At 53.0% G+C, this 21,163-nt stretch overlaps 1 protein-coding gene across 1 annotated transcript in view; it reads left to right on the top strand.

The window, feature by feature from the left end:
- The window catches only part of LOC132571146 (zinc finger protein 91-like), a gene marked incomplete at its 3' end in the record, with an annotated part of 91,569 nt that extends 70,406 nt beyond the window's left edge, over positions 1–21,163 (top strand). The window contains exon 6 of the mRNA XM_060237822.1: positions 19,875–21,163. Coding sequence (XP_060093805.1) covers positions 19,875–21,163 — 1,289 coding nt within the window. The remainder of the gene's footprint in view (positions 1–19,874) is intronic.

Raw genomic sequence — 21,163 nt, forward strand, 5'->3', positions numbered from 1 at the left:
TGTTGGATCAAGCCAGTGGCTCCTCCAGTCCAACACTCTGTGTCACATAAGAACATAAGAGAAGCCATGTTGGATCAGGCCAGTGGCCCCTCCAGTCCAACACTCTGTGTCACGTAAGAACATAAGAGAAGCCCTGTTGGATCAGGCCAGTGGCCCCTCCAGTCCAACACTCTGTGTCACACAGTGGCCAAAAAAGAACAAAAGGTGCTATCAGGAGGTCCACCAGTGGGACCTGGACACTAGAAGCCCTCCCACTGTTGCCCCCCCCTCCAAGCACCAAGAATACAGAGCATCTCTGCCCCAGACAGAGAGTTCCATCTATACCCTGTGGCCATTGATGGACCTCTGCTCCATGAAAATGCTTCCCAATTCTACAGCAATTGTCAAGTCACACAGTGGCCAAAAAACCCCAGGAGCAATCAGGAGGTCCACCAGTGGGGCAAGGACACTCCCACTGTGCCCCCCCCCAGCCACCAAGAGCATCACTGCCCCAGACATAAGAACATAAGAGAAGCCGTGTTTGATCCGGCCAGTGGTCCATCCAGTCCAACACTCTGTGTTACACAGTGGCCAAAACCCCAGGTGCCATCAGGAGGTCCAGCAGTGAGACCAAGACACTAGAAGTCCTCACACTGTGCCCCCCAAGCACCAAGAACACAGAACATCATTTGCCCCAGACAGAGAGTTCCATCTATACCCTGTGGCTAATAGCCACTGATGGACCTCTGCTCCATGAAAATGCATCCCAGTTCTACAGCAATTGTCAAATCATGATTTTGCTTTAAGTGCAATTATCCAGGTGTTTTTAAGCCTTAGCAACAGACACCCCCCCCACTTTCCCTATCTTTTGCCCGCCTTGGGGTTTTTAATTGGGGGGGGGGGATAGTTGCAAAGAATTTCTCTCCAAGTGGGGGGGGGGCTGCTGCATCTTCCACCATAAAAGTACCTGGAAGTCTTGGGGACAATTCATCTCTTTTGGAACACTAGTTATCAGTGGGGGGAGGAGGGGGGCGCAGAACCCCCTGGGTCCGGAATCTCCCCCCCCCCCCCGCCATGCCCAGCAACTTAACATAAGAACAAAAGAGAAGCCCTGTTGGATCAGGCCAATGGCCCATCCAGTCCAACACTGTCACTCAGTGGCCAAAAAAAATTTAGATAGATAGATAGACAGACACACACACACACACTGTTGCTAATAGCCACTGATGGACCTCTGCTCCATATTTTTATCTAACCCCTTCTTGAAGGTGGCTATGCTTGCAGCCGCCACCACCTCCTGTGGCAGTGAGTTCCACATGTTAATCACCCTTTGGATGAAGAAGGACTTCCTTTTATCCGTTTTAACCCGACTGCTCAGCAATTTCATCGAATGCCCACGAGTTCTTGTGTTCTGAGAAAGGGAGAAAAAGGACTTCTTTCTCTACTTTCTCCATCCCATGCATAATCTTGTCAACCTCTATCATGTCCCGGGAGTTGGCAACCCTGGCCGAGAAGGATCTCTCCCTTCCACGCCCTTGAAGCTGACCCTCCCCGCCCCCCGTTCCTTACTTCTAAGGAGGCCTTCCCGGGATCCGGCTGCAGCTTCTTTGCAGCTCTGCAAATGCAAACCCCTCCCCGCCCCCCCCCGCAGGAAATGCGCCTTCCTCCCCCCCCCACTTGCCTGGCCTCTCTAGCCAGCAGCTCGGAGGGCTTAACCCTTTGCATGCTGCAGAGGAAGGTAATAGCTCCCCCCCCTCCCCAGGAGTTGCTCCAGCCCGGCTGCCGGGCCCTGTGCAATTCAGTGGGGCTCCTCGGGAGTAACTATGCTGCAGAGGGCTGATTTAAAAAAAAACAGAGGCGGGCCAGCTCCATCTCTTTCTCTGCCGCCTCCGCCCACCCCCGTTGGAGAGAAAACGCTGCCCTGCCGGAGCCCAAAAGCAGCCAGAAAGTGGGTCAATATTCAGGGGGCGGGGAGGCAGAGAAAGGGAGCTGGGCACCCCCCCCGCACACCCCCCCCCGGTCCCAGGGCTTCTAGCCCCCTCCCTCCCTCTTGCAGCAGCCCCAGAGAGAGGAGGAGACGTGGGGGCGGGGATCTGGAGGCTTTGAGAGAAGCCCCCTGAAATGTCCAGGGGGAGACTTGGGGAGAAAAGAGCCACTAACCTGCTGGACAAAGCAGGAGTCAAGTGCTACCTTTAAGACCAACCAAGTTTTATTCAGAACGTCGGCTTTCGTGTGCTCTCTAAGCAGATTTCATCAGAGGAGGGGATCAGGCATGTAAGCCCACAATACTTGATCCCCTCGTCTGATGAAGTGTGCTTAGAGAGCGCACGGAAGCTTCCGTTCTAAATAAAACTTGGCTGGTCTTAAAGGTGCGCCTTGACTCCTGCTTTGTCCAGCTACTTGAGACCAACAGGGCTGCCCGCTTGGCTCTAACCCGTTGGAGGGGGTGAGCAAACACGTGGGCAAAGGGCGCTTTTTCTAGCAGGAGCTCCTCTGCCTATTAGGCCACGCCCCCCATGTAGCAAATCCTCCAAGAGCTGTCAGCTCCAGCAGGATTGGCTGCATGGGGGGCGTGGCCTAATATGCAGAGCAGCTCCTGAAAGCTTTTGATAAAGTCCCTCATCAAAGGCTCCTTAGTATGCTCGAGAGTCATGGGGGGAAAGGACAGGTCCTCTTGGGGATCAGAAAGTGGGTCATTAATGCAGTTCCCCGCCCTTCTCCAAGCAGGGAGCAGAGACCTGGAGGACTGGAGGGCAGGAAAGCTCCAGGGGGAAGCTGGCGGAAAAGCCTCCTTGACCCAGGTTGGGGTGAGGATGGGAAAGGTTTTCAAACTCCGGAGGGAGGTCTCTGGTCCTGAATTCATTGCAGGGGGCAGAGAGATCTTTCTTGCGTCCCTGAGGTGCAGCTGAAAGAGATGGGAGGAAGCCTTCAGCTGAGGGGGTGTCATGGCCCAGGTGGGGCTGGCTTGCCCACTAGGCAGTTGTCTAGGGCGCCAGCAGCGCAAGGTCGCCAGATTCGGCTTGCCCTCCAGCCTCCTCCTCCCGCCCTCTCTCTTTTAATGCCTGTGCTGTACCACGGCTGCAGGCATTAAAAGAGAGAGGGAGAAGGAGAAGGAGGCAGCGCTGCGGGGGGGGGGGGGAGAGCGGATGCTGTGAGATGCCGCGGTGGGGTGGGGGCGGTGGCAAGCAGTGAGGCTGCCTGGGGCACTATGCCCCATAGAGCCAGCCCCGGTGAGGGTGCCCCCTGAGGCTGCCCCCACTCTGGAATGAAGAAGAAGACTGCAGATTTATACCCGCCCTTCTCTCTGAGAGCCAGTTTGGTATAGTGGTTAAGTATGCAGACGCTTGTCTGGGAGAACCGGGTTTGATTCCCCACTCCACCACTTGCAGCTGCTGGAATGGCCTTGGGTCAGCCAGAGCTCTCTTATCTGGGAGAACCGGGTTGGATTCCCCACTCCTCCCTTTGCACGCTGGAATGGCCTTGGGTCAGCCAGAGCTCTCTTATCTGGGAGAACCGGGTTTAATTCCCCACTCCTCCACCGGCAGCTGCTGGAATGGCCTTGGGTCAGCCAGAACTCTCTTATCTGGGAGAACCGGGCTTGATTCCCCACTCCTCCACTTGCAGCTGCTGGAATGGCCTTGGGTCAGCCAGAGCTCTCTTATCTGGGAGAACCGGGTTGGATTCCCACCTCTCCTCCACTTGCACCTGCTAGGATGGCCTTGGGTCAGCCAGAGCTCTCTTATCTGGGAGAACCGGGTTGGATTCCCCACTCCTCCACTTCCAGCTAATGGAATGGCCTTGGGTCAGCCAGAGCTCTCTTATCTGGAAGAACCGGGTTGGATTCCCCACTCCTCCACTTGCAGCTGCTGGAATGGCATTGGTCAGCCAGAGCTCTCTTATCTGGGAGAACGGTTGGATTCCCCACTCCTCCACTTGCAGCTAATGGAATGGCCTTGGGTCAGCCAGAGCTCTCTTATCTGGGAGAACCGGGTTTGATTCCCCACTCCTCCACTTGCAGCTGCTGGAATGGCATTGGTCAGCCAGAGCTCTCTTATCTGGGAGAACCGGGTTTGATTCCCCACTCCTCCACTTGCACCTGCTGGAATGGCATTGGTCAGCCAGAGCTCTCTTATCTGGGAGAACCGGGTTTGATTCCGCACTCCTCCACTTGCACCTGCTGGAATGGCCTTGGGTCAGCCAGAGCTCTCTTATCTGGGAGAACTGGGTTTGATTCACCACTCCTCCACTCGCAGCTGCTGCAATGACCTTGGGTCAGCCATAGTCTCTTACCTGAGAGAACCGGGCTTGATTCCCCACTTCTGCACTTGCAGCTGCTGGAATGGCCTTGGGTCAGCCAGAGCTCTCTTATCTGGGAGAACCTGGTTTAATTCCCCACTCCTCCACCTGCAGCTGCTGGAATGGCCTTGGGGTCAGCCAGAGCTCTCTTATCTGGGACAACGGGGTTTGATTCCCCACTCCTCCACTTGCACCTGCTGGAATGGCCTTGGGTCAGCCAGAGCTCTCTTATCTGGGAGAACCTGGTTTAATTCCCCACTCCTCCACCTGCAGCTGCTAGAATGGCCTTGGGTCAGCCAGATCTCTCTTATCTGGGAGAACCGGGTTTAATTCCCGACTCCTCCACCTGCAGCTGCAGCTGCTAGAATGGCCTTAGGTCAGCCAGATCTCTCTTATCTGGGAGAACCGGGTTTGATTCCCCACTCCTCCACTTGCACCTGCTGGAATGGTCTTGGGTCAGCCAGAGCTCTCTATCTGGGAGAACCTGGTTTGATTCCCCACTCCTCCACCTGCAGCTGCTAGAATGGCCTTAGGTCAGCCAGATCTCTCTTATCTGGGAGAACCGGGTTTGATTCCCCACTCCTCCACTTGCACCTGCTGGAATGGTCTTGGGTCAGCCAGAGCTCTCTTATCTGGAGAACCTGGTTTGATTCCCCACTCCTCCACTTGCAGCTGCTGGAATGGCCTTGGGTCAGCCAGAGCTCTCTTATCTGGGAGAACGGGGTTTAATTCCCCACTCCTCCACCTGCAGCTGCAGCTGCTAGAATGGCCTTAGGTCAGCCAGATCTCTCTTATCTGGGAGAACCTGGTTTGATTCCCCACTCTCCACTTGCAGCTGCTGAATGGCCTTGGGTCAGCCAGAGCTCTCTTATCTGGGAGAACGGGGTTTAATTCCCCACTCCTCCACTTGCACCTGCTGGAATGGTCTTGGGTCAGCCAGAGCTCTCTTATCTGGGAGAACCGTGTTTAATTCCCCACTCCTCCACTTGCAGCTGCTGGAATGGCCTTGGGTCAGCCATAGCTCTCTTATCTGGGAGAACCGGGTTTGATTCCCTACTCCTCCACTTGCACCTGCTGGAATGGCCTTGGGTCATCCATAGCTCTCTTATCTGGGAGAACCGGTTTGATTCCCTACTCCTCCACTTGCACCTGCTCGAATGGCCTTGGGTCATCCATAGCTCTCTTATCTGGGACAACCGGGCTTGATTCCCCACTCCTCCACTTGCAGCTGCTGGAATGGCCTTGGGTCGGCCAGAGCTCTCTTATCTGGGAGAACCGGGTTTTAGTCCCCACTCCTCCACGTGCAGCTGCTGTAATGGCCTTGGGTCAGCCAGAGCTCTCTTATCTGGGAGAACCGGGTTTGATTCCCCACTCCTCCACTTGCAGCTGCTGGAATGGCCTTGGTCAGCCATAGCTCTCTTCTCTGGGAGAACTGGGTTTGATTCCCTACTCCTCCACTAGCACCTGCTGGAATGGCCTTGGGTCATCCATAGCTCTCTTATCTGGGAGAACCGGGTTTAATTCCCCACTCCTCCACTTGCAGCTGCTGGAATGGCCTTGGGTCAGCCAGAGCTCTCTTATCTGGGAGAACGGGGTTTAATTCCCCACTCCTCCACTTGCTCCTGCTGGAATGGCCTTGGGTCAGCCATAGCTCTCTTATCTGGGAGAACCGGGTTTGATTCCCCAGTCCTCCACTTGCAGCTGCTGGAATTGCCTTGGGTCAGCCATAGCTCTCTTATCTGGAAGAACAGGGTTTGATTCCCCACTCCTCCACTTGCAGCTGCTGGAATGGCTTTGGGCCAGCCATAGCTCTCTTATCTGGGAGAACCGGGCTGGATTCCCCACTCTTCCTCTTGCACCTGCTGGAATGGCCTTGGGTCAGCCAAAGCTCTCTTATCTGGGAGAACCGGGCTTGATTCCCCACTCCTCCACTTGCAGCTGCTGGAATGGCCTTGGGTCGGCCAGAGCTCTCTTATCTGGGAGAACCGGGTTTTAGTCCCCACTCCTCCACTTGCAGCTGCTCGAATGGCCTTGGGTCAGCCAGAGCTCTCTTATCTGGGAGAACCGGGTTTGATTCCCCACTCCTGCACTTGCAGCTGCTGGAATGGCCTTGGGTCAGCCATAGCTCTCTTATCTGGGAGAACTGGGTTTGATTCCCTACTCCTCCACTAGCACCTGCTGGAATGGCCTTGGGTCATCCATAGCTCTCTTATCTGGGAGAACCGGGTTTAATTCCCCACTCCTCCACTTGCAGCTGCTGGAATGGTCTTGGGTCAGCCAGAACTCTCTTATCTGTAAGAACCGGGTTTGATTCCCCACTCCTCCACTCGCAGCTGCTGGAATGACCTAGGGTCAGCCATAGTCTCTTAGCTGGGAGAACCGGGCTTGATTCCCCACTCCTCCACTTGCAGCTGCTGGAATGGCCTTGGGTCAGCCAGAGCTCTCTTATCTGGGAGAACCGGGTTTTATTCCCCACTCCTCCACTTGCAGCTGCTGGAATGGCCTTGGGTCAGCCATAGCTCTCTTAACTGGGAGAACCCTGTTTGATTCCCCAGTCCTCCACTTGCAGCTGCTGGAATGGCCTTGGGTCAGCCAGAGCTCTCTTATCTGGGAGAACCGGGCTTGATTCCCCACTCCTCCACTTGCAGCTGCTGGAATGGCCTTGGGTCAGCCATAGCTCTCTTATCTGGGAGAACCCTGTTTGATTCCCCAGTCCTCCACTTGCAGCTGCTGGAATTGTCTTGGGTCAGCCATAGCTCTCTTATCTGGAAGAACAGGGTTTGATTCCCCACTCCTCCACTTGTACCTGCTGGAATGGCTTTGGGCCAGCCAGAGCTCTCTTATCTGGGAGAACCGGGTATGATTCCCCCCTCCTCCACTTGCACCTGCTGGAATGGCCTTGGGTCAGCCAGAGCTCTCTTATCTGGGAGAACCGGGTTTGATTCCCCACTCCTCCACTTGCAGCTGCTGGAATGGCCTTGGGTCAGCCAGAGCTCTCTTATCTGGGAGAACCGGGTATGATTCCCCCCTCCTCCACTTGCACCTGCTGGAATGGCCTTGGGTCAGCCAGAGCTCTCTTATCTGGGAGAACCGGGTTTGATTCCCCACTCCTCCACTTGCAGCTGCTGGAATGGCTTTGGGCCAGCCATAGCTCTCTTATCTGGGAGAACCGGGCTGGATTCCCCACTCTTCCTCTTGCACCTGCTGGAATGGCCTTGGGTCAGCCAAAGCTCTCTTATCTGGGAGAACCGGGCTTGATTCCCCACTCCTCCACTTGCAGCTGCTGGAATGGCCTTGGGTCAGCCAGAGCTCTCTTATCTGGGAGAACCGGGTTTTAGTCCCCACTCCTCCACTTGCAGCTGCTCGAATGGCCTTGGGTCAGCCAGAGCTCTCTTATCTGGGAGAACCGGGTTTGATTCCCCACTCCTCCACTTGCAGCTGCTGGAATGGCCTTGGGTCAGCCATAGCTCTCTTATCTGGGAGAACTGGGTTTGATTCCCTACTCCTCCACTAGCACCTGCTGGAATGGCCTTGGGTCATCCATAGCTCTCTTATCTGGGAGAACCGGGTTTAATTCCCCACTCCTCCACTTGCAGCTGCTGGAATGGTCTTGGGTCAGCCAGAACTCTCTTATCTGTAAGAACCGGGTTTGATTCCCCACTCCTCCACTCGCAGCTGCTGGAATGACCTAGGGTCAGCCATAGTCTCTTAGCTGGGAGAACCGGGCTTGATTCCCCACTCCTCCACTTGCAGCTGCTGGAATGGCCTTGGGTCAGCCAGAGCTCTCTTATCTGGGAGAACCGGGTTTTATTCCCCACTCCTCCACTTGCAGCTGCTGGAATGGCCTTGGGTCAGCCATAGCTCTCTTATCTGGGAGAACCCTGTTTGATTCCCCAGTCCTCCACTTGCAGCTGCTGGAATGGCCTTGGGTCAGCCAGAGCTCTCTTATCTGGGAGAACCGGGCTTGATTCCCCACTCCTCCACTTGCAGCTGCTGGAATGGGCTTGGGTCAGCCATAGCTCTCTTATCTGGGAGAACCCTGTTTGATTCCCCAGTCCTCCACTTGCAGCTGCTGGAATTGTCTTGGGTCAGCCATAGCTCTCTTATCTGGAAGAACAGGGTTTGATTCCCCACTCCTCCACTTGTACCTGCTGGAATGGCTTTGGGCCAGCCAGAGCTCTCTTATCTGGGAGAACCGGGTATGATTCCCCACTCCTCCACTTGCACCTGCTGGAATGGTCTTGGGTCAGCCAGAGCTCTCTTATCTGGGAGAACCGGGTTTGATTCCCCACTCCTCCACTTGCACCTGCTGGAATGGCCTTGGGTCAGCCAGAGCTCTCTTATCTGGGAGAACCGGGTTTGATTCCCCACTCCTCCACTTGCAGCTGCTGAGCCAGAGCTCTCTTATCTGGGAGAAGCGGGTTTGGGTCCCCCCTCCTCCACTTGCAGCTGCTGGAATGGCCTTGGGTCAGCCAGAGCTCTCTTATCTGGGAGAACCGGGTTGGATTCCTCACTCCTCCACTTGCAGCTGCTGGAATGGCCTTGGGTCAGCCAGAGCTCTCTTATCTGGGAGAACCGGGTTTGATTTCCCACTCCTCCACTTGCACCTGCTGGAATGGCCTTGGGTCAGCCAGAGCTCTCTTATCTGGGAGAACCGGGTTTGGTTCCCCACTCCTCCACTTGCAGCTGCTGGAATGGCCTTGGGTCAGCCAGAGCTCTCTTATCTGGGAGAAGCGGGTTTGGGTCCCCACTCTTCCACTTGCAGCTGCTGGAATGGCAATTCCGGCAATGGAATGGCTGACCCAAGGCCATTCCAGCAGGGGATTACCCAGCATAGTTCTAAGTTTATCGAAGTTTGCCTTTCTGAAGTCCAACCTACAAGTCTGACTACGTATAGCTTTTCCCTTCCCTAAGACTGTAAATTCCAAAATCACACGGTCACCACTGCCCAGGATTCCGACTATTCCCACTTCTTCAATCAATGTCGTTGCTACTGTGTCTCCCTATTGATAGGGAGGGACAGCGGCTGTGGCAGAGCATCTGCTTGGTAAGCAGAAGGTCCCAGGTTCAACCCCCGGCATCTCCAACTCAAAGGGGTCCAGGCAAATCCAAGAGTTGGAAGGGACCTCCAGGGTCATCGAGTCCAACCCCTGCACAATGCAGGAAACTCACAAACCCCTCCCCCTAAATTCACAGGATCTTCATTCGTATTATCATTGTCATTCTTACTGATACCCCACCTCTCCAAGGGACTAGAGGGGGATGCAGGTATGATGAAATGCAGGGGGAACCAAACAGGGACCTGGGCAACAAATGAAAGCAGCCAGACCATCATTGCAGAAAAGGCTTCATCCCTCAGAGAAGCCCCCCCCCCCCGCCGCTGGACACCCCCCCTCCTCCACCGGCAATGCCCAACCCCTCCCCTTGAGTTTGGGGGTCCCCCTCTTTAGGCCAGAGGATGACTGAAGGGAGGGCTCTGGGACCCCCCCTCCAGCCTCCTTTCCACCTGAAATGGCTGAACAGCCCTCCCTACTGGGGGAGGGAGGGGGGAATGGGCAGCAGAGTTACTCCCGAGCAGCCCCCCCCCCCCAGCAGCCACAAGGCAGCCGGGCTGGAGCGCCTTCCCCTTCCTCTGCAGCACCCAAAGGGTTAAGCCCACCGAGCTGCTGGCTAGAGAGGCCGTGCAATTGAGGGGGGGTCGTGGGAGGGGTTTGCATTTGCAGGGCGGAGGAGGGGGCTGCAAAGAAGCGGCTGCTGCAGGATGTTCCTGGGAGGTCTACTCAGAAGTAAGGCGTCGGGGGGGGGCGTCAGCTTCGAGATCTTGGGAGTGGAGGAGGCTGAAATCTCTCTCGCCCAGCGTTGCCAACTCCCGGGAAGTTGCTGGGCGTTGGGGGGGGGGGGGAGGTTGAGTCTGGAAAAGGCCCAGTTTGGACCCGGGGAAGGCAAAAGTAGGTTCTGACGCCCCCACTCATCACCCGTGTTGCAAAAGAGAGGAATGGTCCCCAAGACTTCCAGGTGCTCTTATGGCTGAAGAGGCAGCCTCCAGTACGATTCTGCGCAACCAGCCATCCCCCTCCCATTAAAAACCCCAAGGCGGGCAAAAAATGGGGAAAAAGGGAGGGGAGGAGTTCTGTCGCTAAGGCTGAAAAACACCTGGGTAACTCATTGCCCTTAAAGTGAAACCATGATTTGAGAACTGCTGTGCAATTGGGAAGCATTTTCAGGATTTCATCACCTGGCGTCTGGAAAAAGGACGTGAGCTGCTCAGTTGCATCGATCTTGCAAAGTGCTTAGACCTTGATCAGTGGTCGCCAGATATAGGGAAATGCTGCTCATTTCGGATTAGTCCAAGGCAGCCTGGATCATTTGAATCCAAACTCCTTCCCTGGGGGGCAGCAGAGCAGGGGGGGGGGACAACTCAAAAATATTGGGGTGGGGGTGACCTGAGGGAGGAACAAAGCCAGAGAATCCTCCCCCACCACCCCAGGACAGCCATTTTCTTGGGGGGGGGGGGCGTATCTCTTTCAGCCAGAGGTCAGTTCTAATTCTAGGAGAACTTTGGGTCCCACCTGGAGATTGGCAACCCTTTAATAGGCACCAGTGACGTTTTACTATCCAAGGGGAAATTGGGGATTTTTGAGGAGGGGGATGGTCACAAGCAGCATTCCGGGAAAATAATAAAAACAGAGAATCGAACTCGCAGAACTAAGAAATAAAGGGAAGTCAAGCATCATCGTTAAGACCAACAAAGTTTTTTTTTATTCAGAAGGTAAGCTTTCATGCGTTTCGTCAGACAGCAGGACGGAATGGCAAGCGGGCCTAAATACAGAGAAAGTGGGCAGCGAATCAGCATGCAAAATCATGCCGTTTATTACTGCTTTTGTTTTTTTAGCCCCTGGACCCAGATTGGCAGTCGCTGGGCCCCGGCTTGTGATTCTTTTATTCCCATGATTTTGCATGCTGATTCACCGCACACTTTCTCTGCATTTAGGACTGTTTGCCATTCCCATGATTTTGCATGCTGATTCGCCGCACACTTTCTCTGCATTTAGGACTGCTTGCCATTCCACCCTGCTGTCTGATGACGTCTGCTTAGAGCGCACGAAAGCTTACCTTCCGAATAAAACTTGGTTGGCCTTAATGGTGCCGCTTGACTCCTGCTTTGTTCTGCTGCTTCAGACCAACACGGATCTCTGCCCACCTGGATCTAAGAAATAAAGGGTGATGGAGAGTAGCAGGAACAGGGGTTGATTTCCAATTAGGGCAAAATTCAACCGATCCTGAAGTCTGGAATCCACATGGAGAAGGGGGGAGATGGAGGGGGGAAGGTAGGGAGAAATGGCTGACCAGTGGTTGATGTCCAAGGCTCAGACAGAGTTTGAGGGTGCATTCTTCTACGCACCTCAAGAGATGAAAAATCTGGGGGCACAGAGTGCCTGTGTAAGGGGTGCCGGAGGTGGGTTGGCACAGGTTTAATGAGTTGCCAGGTTAAAGCTGGGTACCTGTGAGATGCTTGGCTTAAGCTGAAACAGAGGCTAGATGGCCCTCTGACAGCAATGAGGATCCTGTGAATTTAGGGGGAGGGGTTTGTGAGTTTCCTGCATTGTGCAGGGGGTTGGACTAGATGACCCTGGAGGTCCCTTCCAACTCTAGGATTTCTCAGGAGGTGGTGGGCTCTCCTTCCTTGGAGGTTTTTAAACAGAAGCTAGATGGCCATCTGACATAATGAAGATCCTGTGAATTTAGGGGGAGGTGTTTGTGAGTTTCCTGCCTTGTGCAGGGGGTTGGACTAGATGACCCTGGAGGTCCCTTCCAACTCTAGGATTCCTGACCTTGAGAGCGGTTCCTCAGTGGAACAGGCTTCCTCCTTGGGAGGTGGTGGGCTCTCCTTCCTTGGAGGTTTTTCAACAGAGGCTAGATGGCCACCTGACAGCAATGAGAATCCTGTGAATTTAGGGGGAGGCGTTTGTGAGTTTCCTGCATTGTGCAGGGGGTTGGACTAGATGACCCTGGAGGTCCCCTCCAACTTTTCTATGATTCTAACAGGTTTCCTCCTTGGGAGGTGGTGGGCGCTTCCTCCTTGGAGGTTTTTAAGCAGAGGCTAGATGGCCATCTGACAGCAATGAAGATCCTGTGAATTTAGGGGGAGGTGTTTGTGAGTTTCCTGCATTGTGCAGGGGGTTGGACTAGATGACCCTGAAGGTCCCTTCCAACTCTAGGATTCCTGACCGTGAGAGCGGTCCCTCAGTGGAACAGGCTTCCTCCTTGGGAGGTGGTGGGCTCTCCTTCCTTGGAGGTTTTTCAACAGAGGCTAGATGGCCATTGACAGCAATGAAGATCCTGTGAATTTTGGGGGTGGCGTTTGTGAGTTTAGAGGGGTTCCTCAGTGGAACAGGCTTCCTCCTTGGGAGGTGGTGGGCTCTCCTTCCTTGGAGGTTTTTCAGCAGAGGATAGATGGCCATTGACAGCAATGAGGATCCTGTGAATGTAGAGGGAGGCGTTTGTGAGTTTCCTGCATTGTGCAGGGGGTTGGACTAGATGACCCTGGAGGTACCTTCCAACTCTAGGATTCCTGACCGTGAGAGCAGTTCCTCAGTGGAACAGGCTTCCTCCTCAGGAGGTGGTGGGCTCTCCTTCCTTGGAGGTTTTTCAACAGAGGCTAGATGGCTATCTGACAACAATGAGAATCCTGTGAATTTAGGGGGAGGCGTTTGTGAGTTTCCTGCATTGTGCAGGGGGTTGGACTAAATGACCCTGGAGGTCCCCTCCAACTCTTCTATGATTCTAACAGGTTTCCTCCTTGGGATGTGGTGGGCTCTTCCTCCTTGGAGGTTTTTAAGCAGAGGCTAGATGGCCACCTGACAGCAAGGAAGATCCTGTGAATTTAGGCTGAGGAGTTTGTGAGTTTCCTGCATCGTGTAGGGGGTTGGACTAGATGACCCTGGAGGTCCCTTCCAACTCTAGGATTCAATGAGATCCAGAAGGTTGCCAGTGTGTGGGTTTCAATGTCTCAGGACTCCACGTTGAGTGGTGAAATTACTTCCAAGGGGACAGCACATTCTGCCAGAGTTGGAGGTGATGGGGTGATGGATTACGCTTGGGACTCTTTAGCTTGGAGAAATGTCGACTGTGGGGTGACATGATAGAGGTTTACAAGATAATGCATGGAATGGAGAAAGTAGAGAAAGAAGTACTTTTCTCCCTTTCTCACAATACAAGAACTCGTGGGCATTCGATGAAATTGCTGAGCAGACAGGTTAAGACGGATAAAAGGAAGTACTTCTTCACCCAAAGGGTGATTAACATGTGGAATTCACTGCCACAGGAGGTGGTGGCGGCCACAAGTATAGCCACCTTCAAGAGGGGTTTAGATAAAAATTTGGAGCACAGGTCCATCAGTGGCTATTAGCCACAGTGTATGTGTGTATATAACATTTTTTGCCACTGTGTGACACAGAGTGTTGGACTTGATGGGCCGTTGGCCTGATCCAACATGGCTTCTCTTATGTTCTTATGTTCTTATTAGTAGTCATGGGATCCTTGTGTGTGCTTGCTCTCAGCTGTCCTTTTTGGCTCCCCTTCCCCTGGCTCTGTGAGGCTGGTTCCGGGATGGAGGCTGTGTTGGCCTGACTTTGACAGGCCACTGTGAGGCCGGAGGCCTGGTCTTTTAGCCTTTCTGGCTGCCTGGTCCCTTCATGGTTTGGAGAGAGTGAGCTCACTGCAGGTGTATTTGGGGGAGAGGAACATATCAGCCTCAGGGCCGGGAGGAAGCAATGGCACAGGGGCACACATCGCTGGAAGGGCTGCAGCAAGAAGGATGTAAACACCCCAAGGAGTGCCGCAGCTGTGAGTCTGAGCACCCACCCAGAGCAGTGTTTTGCAAAGCGGACGCACAGGGAGAGAACACAGCTCTTGCAACCGCATCGCCCCTGCCCCCCCCTCCATAGCACATTTCTCAGGGGGCACCCAGAACACACAAGGCCACGTTCTCCCTCCTGCAGTGGGGTTTGGGTAGGAGGAAGGGCATCTTTTGGCCAGGTGAGAGAGGGAAAGACACCCCCCCTCTGGGCACCACAACAGGGAGAAACACCAGAGGGGTGGCTTGCGATCTTGCTAAGAATACAAAACTCTCCTTTTGGTGGTTAGGAGGACTTAGGGTGACTCCTTCATGCTGATTGGGTGGCCAGAATGCCAAACATTTTGACTGGTCCTCCCCATCTCCCTGATGTGGGGTTGCCAGTCTCCAGGGAGGGGCTGGAGATCGATCTCTCAGCCCGCAGAACACTTGTAATTTTAGCAGGGCTTTTTTTGGGCAGGAACGCAGTTCTGGCTGGCTTAGCATCAGGGGGTGCGGCCTAATATGCAAATGAGTTCCTGCTGGGCTTTTTCTACAAAAAAGGCCCTGAATTTGAGACAATCTGAGGGCAGGATGTGGCTGCTTTGGAGTGTGGACTAGATGCCCCCCTACCCTCCCTGGGCTCCAGCCCTAAATTTCCAGGAATTTCCTAACCTGGAGTTGGCAACCTTGTGCATTCCGCGGTCTCTCTCCTCCCCCGGCCCCCCTTCCTCCCAGCAGCCCTGGTGCCCTCACTGGGAGAGGCCTCAGGAAGGGGACTGAGCCCCGTTCCCCAAGCAAACCCCACCCCGGGCACAATCCCAGTCTAGGCCAGCGCCAGAGTAACATTCGCCCTACACCAGCAGGGCACCGGGGTGGCTTTGGGTGGGCAGATCTCCTGGCACACTTGGTAGCCCTCAAGAGCTGGACTTTGGCTTGTTCCTGAAACAGGCTGGACTCTGGAAAAAGGCCTTTCTGTCAAGGTGAATTGTGCCCCCCCCACACACACACATGGTGCTCAGTCAGAGTTCTCACCTAACACTTCTGGCCTACTAAAGAGATGCTTGAGATGGTAAAGGGGTCACCAGTCCGTCCTTTAGGGGTTCTGGTTTGCTTTAGGGATTAGGCCCCAGGACAGACGGAGCCAAAGGAATGAGAGGCTCAGCTTGTGACATCTCTAAAAAGCCCAACAGAGACATTGAAGCACAAGAAGTACTTTTGTTCTGATCCACCTAAGCATATGATGGGTTTGTGGTTTTTGGTGGTGTATTTCCACGCTCATTTTCCCTCGTGACATGTTACTGCCTGTCTCTCTCCTTCCCCCCAGAGAGAAGCCTCTTCAGAGACAAGTGAACGAAGGCATCTTTCCACAGATGGGGGTGACTCAAGAGAAGGGGCAGGAGATGGAAGAGCAGGACCCAGAAGGAGCTGGGACTGGCAAGAGAGCAAGCAAAGGCCTCGTTCCCCTCCAAGCTGGGAGTAGGGTTGAATTCTGGGACAGGGCTGGGCCAGAGACCCTGGCTGAGGACACCATGACCTCAGATGTACGTTGCCAGCGGTTCCGGCAGTTCCGCTACCATGAGTCTGATGGGCCCCGAGAGGTTTGCAGCCAGCTCCATGGACTTTGCAGCCAGTGGCTGGAGCCGGAGAGGCGCACCAAGAAGCAGATCGTGGACCTGGTGATCCTGGAGCAGTTCCTGACTCTCCTGCCCCAGGAAATGCAGGGCTGGGTCAGAGGATGTGGGCCGGAGACCAGTTCCCAGGCGGTGGCCCTGGCCGAAGGTTTCCTCCTGAGCCAGGCAGAACAGGTGAGGAGGGGATTCCCTCCAGGTGTGTCCAATTCAAGCAAGATATCTGCCCTTCTCCTAAAACAGGGGTGTCAAACATATGGCCTAGGGGCCGTATCAGGCTCCCAGAAAGCTCCTATCGGGCTCACGAGCAACTGGCTGTCGTCTGCTTCCTTCTCCCTCTCTCTCGTTTCCTTCAATTATCAGAGACTGTTAAATAAAATATTGCAAGAGAGCTAATCTTTTAAGCACGTTTTATTTAAAGGTTTTTTTAGAACAAAAATTAAGTTTATAAAGTTTATGTCTCTGCTACATTTTATGACACACATCACACCCAACAAGGCCTCATTTATATAAAATCCAGCCCTCATAGCAGATAAGTTCAACACCGTTGTCCTAAAATGTCCCTGAGAGCCTGGGTCTCTGTTGTGGGGGGAGAAGATATGGGAGATTGTAAGCCACTCTGAGTCTCTGGTTCAGAGATATTTGGCCAATATTTGACAGCCAGTTTGGTGCAGTGGTTAAGTGTGCAGACTCTTATCTGGGAGAACCGGGTTTGATTCCCCACTCCTCCACTTGCAGCTGCTGGAATGGCCTTGGGGCAGCCATAGCTCTCGCAGAAGTTGTCCTTGAAAGGGCAGCTTCTGGGAGAGCTCTCTCAGCCCCACCCACCTCACAGGGTGTCTGTTGTGGGGGAACAAGATAAAGGAGTTTGTAAGCCACTGTGAGACTCTGATTCAGAGAGAAGGGTGGGGCATAACTACGGTCTTCCTTCCACAGCCTCTTCTACTAAAGTATTTCTTATCCCTCCAGATAACTCCAGGTCTGCTGATTGGAGGGTGCAGAGTCTGGAAGTGGGGCAGGATCCATTCCTTGGTTTCTTTTCCATTCCATCTCTTACCCCCTCCCTCCCTGCTCTTTCAGATGTGGGCCTCATCTGTGAAGATAGAAGCTATGTTCCCTGACGCGGAAGGAGTTTCCTTGGAGCAAGGGCAGAGAGCGCAGGCCGTGGAGCATGCCCAAGATGCCCTCCCCTGTGGTAGGGTCTCTTTGTGCCTGGGTGTGATTGGGGCACCCTGTAAACGTGATGGGTAGAGAGTTCAGGCTAGGGGAAATAATTAGACTCTTCTTCACAGAACACAGAGTGAATTTGTGGCACTCAGTCTCTACCCACTGTGATATCTCTCAAAGGGGATTTGACAAATTCATGGAAGGCAGTTCTTCACATTAATTAAAATATTCATCTCTCGCCCTCCTTCCATTCAACCCAGTGAAGAAAGGGAGACTCCACTTTCTGGGGTAGCAGCGGAGCTCTGAAAAACACCTTCTCGGGGCCAATAATAATGGAAAATCTTGCTTTCTGTAACTGTGCTTATAGGGACATCTGGTGGGCTGCTGGGGGAAACAGGATACTGGAGTGCGGTGGAGGGGTGCAGGGTGTGGCCTGGGTCCCCCCAGGGGCTCTGGGGTGGGGCTTGAGGCAGATCTGATGTCAAGTCACATCTGGGCCAAATGGGAAAGTGACATGCCATTTGACATTATTTCCACCCCTCTTCCCTCCCTCCCCGGCCTGACACGGCTCTCCCAGAAGTCTTACACCAGCAGCCTTTTTGTAATCCCCGAGGCTCAAAGGTCCCTGGCGCTTCTCTTCTGCCTCTCCCAGAATTTAGTAAAAAGTATTTTAAAATGAGCTGAGCGTACACAGAGCAAGGTTTCACTTCCCTGGGAAGGGGGTGCTTGAAGCGGGGTCCAAAGCAGCAACTGGAAAGTCCTGGAAAACGCCCTTCTTTCCTCCTTTGTCTCAGGAACAGGCACTGGAGAGATGCTGTTGAGCCGTTGTCTTTTCAGAGGTGTGGAAGCGGCTGCTGCACCTGCAGCCCAGGTAGGGGATCTGAGCAGGGCACAGTCTGGGACCCTCCTCCTTTCCAGGGGGGCTTTTGCTCCTGCAGTTTCTAGAAGGTTTCCGGTCAAGAGAGGGTCTGCATGCCACTCCCCCAAGCCTCACCTCCTGAACCCTCCCAGACTGCTCCCTTCCAGTGGGCGCTCTCTGCCTGGCGTGACCTCTGATGAGGAGGGAATCTGCTTTTTCTTCCAGAGCCCCTTTTCCTTCGAGGAGGTGTCTGTCTCTTTCACCGAGGCTGAGTGGGCCCTGCTGGATCCAGACCAAAGAGATCTCTACAGGGAAGTCATGCTGGAGAACTATAGGAACGTGGTCTCTCTGGGTAAGGATCTTTCATTGGTGCCAGAGGTGTGAGTTGCTGCCATTGGGATGTGTCAAAACACTGAACAACAAATACACCATTTTGAGTCCTGTCCCACTACTTGCCCAGGGGCGACTGAGGGCAGTGTTGTGGCCATCACCAGAGCCAGAGAAAGTGTCCTGGCCTGAGGCAAAGGTGGGATGAAAGGGCCTCAGTAAGACTTGAGAAGGGGCCAGATCCTTATTTCTCTGTGATCAGGCTTTTCAACATACCTTTCCCCTGGATGGGATTACAAACATTTGCTGCCCCCTCTCTCTCCCTCAAGAGCCCCATGGCGCAGAGTGTTAAAGCTGCAGTACTGCAGTCCTAAGCTCTGCTCACGACCTGAGTTCGATCCCTGGCGGAAGCTGGGTTTTCAGGTAGCCGGCTCAAGGTTGACTCAGCCTTCCATCCTTCTGAGGTTGGTAAAATGAGTCCCAAGCTTGCCGTGGGGAAAGTGTAGATGACTGGGGGAGGCAATGGCAAACCACCCCGTAAAAAGCATTGTGAAAGCAATGTCACCCCAGTCAGAAACGACTGGTTGCTTGCACAGGGGACCTTTCCTTTCCTCTCTCCCTTCCCCTCCCTCTCCCCCTCCCTCCCCTTCTCTCTCTCCCTCCTCCCCCTCTCTCCTCCCCTCTCTCTGTTGCTCACTCCAAAAGAGGCCAGTTTGATGTAGTGGTTAAGTGTGCGGACTCTTATCTGGGAGAACCGGATTTGATTCCCCACTCCTCCACTTGCAGCTGCTGGAATGGCCTTGGGTCAGCCATAGCTCTCGCAGAAGTTTTTCCTTGAAAGCGCAGCTTCTGGGAGAGCTCTCTCTGTCCCACCCACCTCACAGAGTGTCTGTTGTGGGGGAGGAGGAAAAAGGAGATTGTAAGCTGCTCTGAGTCTGATTCAGGGAGAAGGGCGGGGTATAAATCTGCAATTCTTCTTCTTTATAAGAAATACTATGATGGAGAGAAAAAACAGCTGTGCATCCAAAGAAGGGATAGTGAGTTCCTCAGGAGAGCATTCCCTTCCCAAGCGAGCTGGCAGAAAGTGGTTTCCTTCACAGTTATCTCAAGGGAACAAGCTAGAAATACCTATTTGACTTTTTTGCTTCACTTCTAAGAAACCTTTGGCTTATAAAGCTTGCTGGGTTATATGTGTGTGTAAACTCCTTCTGGGCAACAGCTCAGCTATGGCTCTTGAAAGGCTGTGGTATCCTTAAATCCTGGGCATTCTGGGGAAAGGGGTGGGGGTTAGTTTAAGGTCAGCCGAGCTGGACAAGGCCAAAGAGCTGTTGGTCTTTTCCTGCTGCCGTCTCAGAGTTTCCTTTGGACCTTACATGCCCTCCCAGGTGCTAATAGTCTCTCTCTCTCGTTATTCCAGCAGAGGCTGAACAGAGGAATGAGGAGGGTGAGGAACATCATCTACAACTGCCAGACACAGTTAAAAATGAGGACATAAAAGGAACTATCAGGGATAAAAACAGATGTAAAAGCAAGAAAGACAGCTGTTCGGTTGAGAAGAGAGATGGAAGACAGTGTAACATACATTTTCCAAAGCACAATGTAACGAAGAAAAGTAAATCCATTCAGTGTGGAAAGTACTTCAAACACAGTTCACAGCTTCTTGTGAAACAAAGATTACACAGAGGAGAGAACCCTTCAGAGTGTGGAAAGAAATTCAGTCAAAGTAGCAATCTCCAACAGGATAGAATGCACAAGGAGGATAAACCTTTTGAATGCTTAGAGTGTGGAAAGAGATTCAGTCAGAGTGGCCATCTTCAATTACATCAAAGAACACACACAGGGGAGAAACCTTTTGAATGCTCAGAGTGTGGGAAGAGATTCGTTCAAAGTGGCGACCTTCGTTCACACCAAAGAACACACACAGGAGAGAAACCTTTTGAATGCACAGAGTGTGGAAAGAGATTCAGTCAGAGTAGCAATCTTCAACGGCATCACAGAACTCACACAGGTGAGAAACCTTTTGAATGCTCAGAGTGTACAAAGAGATTCATTCAAAGTGGTGAGCTTCAACGACATCAGAAAACCCACACAGGGCAGCAACCTTTTGAATGCTCAGAGTGCGCAAAGAGATTCAGTACAAGTGGTAGTCTTCAAGAGCATCAAAAAACCCACACAGGAGAGAAGCCTTTTGAATGCTCAGAGTGTAGAAAGAGATTCTGTCATAGTGCCAGTCTTAAGTATCATCAAAGAACCCACACAGGAGAGAAACCTTTTGAATGCCCAGAGTGTACAAAGAGATTTAGTCGGATTGCACATCTTCGGTATCATCAAAGAACCCACACAGGGGAGAAACCTTTTGAATGCTCAGAGTGTGGAGAGAGATTCAGTAGAAGCGACCATCTTAAGCGACATCAAAGAATCCACACAGGGGAGAAACGTTTTGAATGCTCAAAGTGTGGAAAGAGATTCAGTACAAGTGGTAATCTTCAACAGCATCAAAAATCCCACACAGGGCAGAAACCCTTTGAATGCTCAAAGTGTGGAAAGAGATTCAGTACAAGTGGTAGTCTTCAACAGCATCAAAAAACCCACATAGGGGAGAAACCTTTTGAATGCTCAGAGTGTGGAAAGAGATTCATTCGGAATGGCAGTCTTCAAGAGCATCAAAGAACCCACACAGGGGAGAAACCTTTTGAATGCTCAGAGTGTGGAAAGAGATTCAGTCATAGTAGCAGTGTTCAGTGTCATCAAAGAACCCACACAGGGGAGAAACCTTTTGAATGTTCAGATTGTGGAAAGAGATACAGTCAGAGTGGCAGTCTACAAAAGCATCAAAGAACCCACACTGGGGAGAAACCATTTGAATGCTTGGAGTGTGGAAGGAGATTCAGTCAGAGTGGCCATCTTTACCATCATCAGAAAACCCACACAGGGGAGAAATCTTTTGAATGCTCAGAGTGTGGAAAGAGATTCAATGAGAATTCCAGCCTTCACCAGCATCAGAGAACTCACAGAGAGGAGAAACCATTTGACTGCTCAGAGTGTGGAAAGAGATTCAGTCATAGTAGC

The sequence above is a fragment of the Heteronotia binoei genome, chromosome 5, assembly GCF_032191835.1.
Source record: "Heteronotia binoei isolate CCM8104 ecotype False Entrance Well chromosome 5, APGP_CSIRO_Hbin_v1, whole genome shotgun sequence".
NCBI classification, from domain to species: Eukaryota; Metazoa; Chordata; class Lepidosauria; order Squamata; family Gekkonidae; genus Heteronotia; species Heteronotia binoei.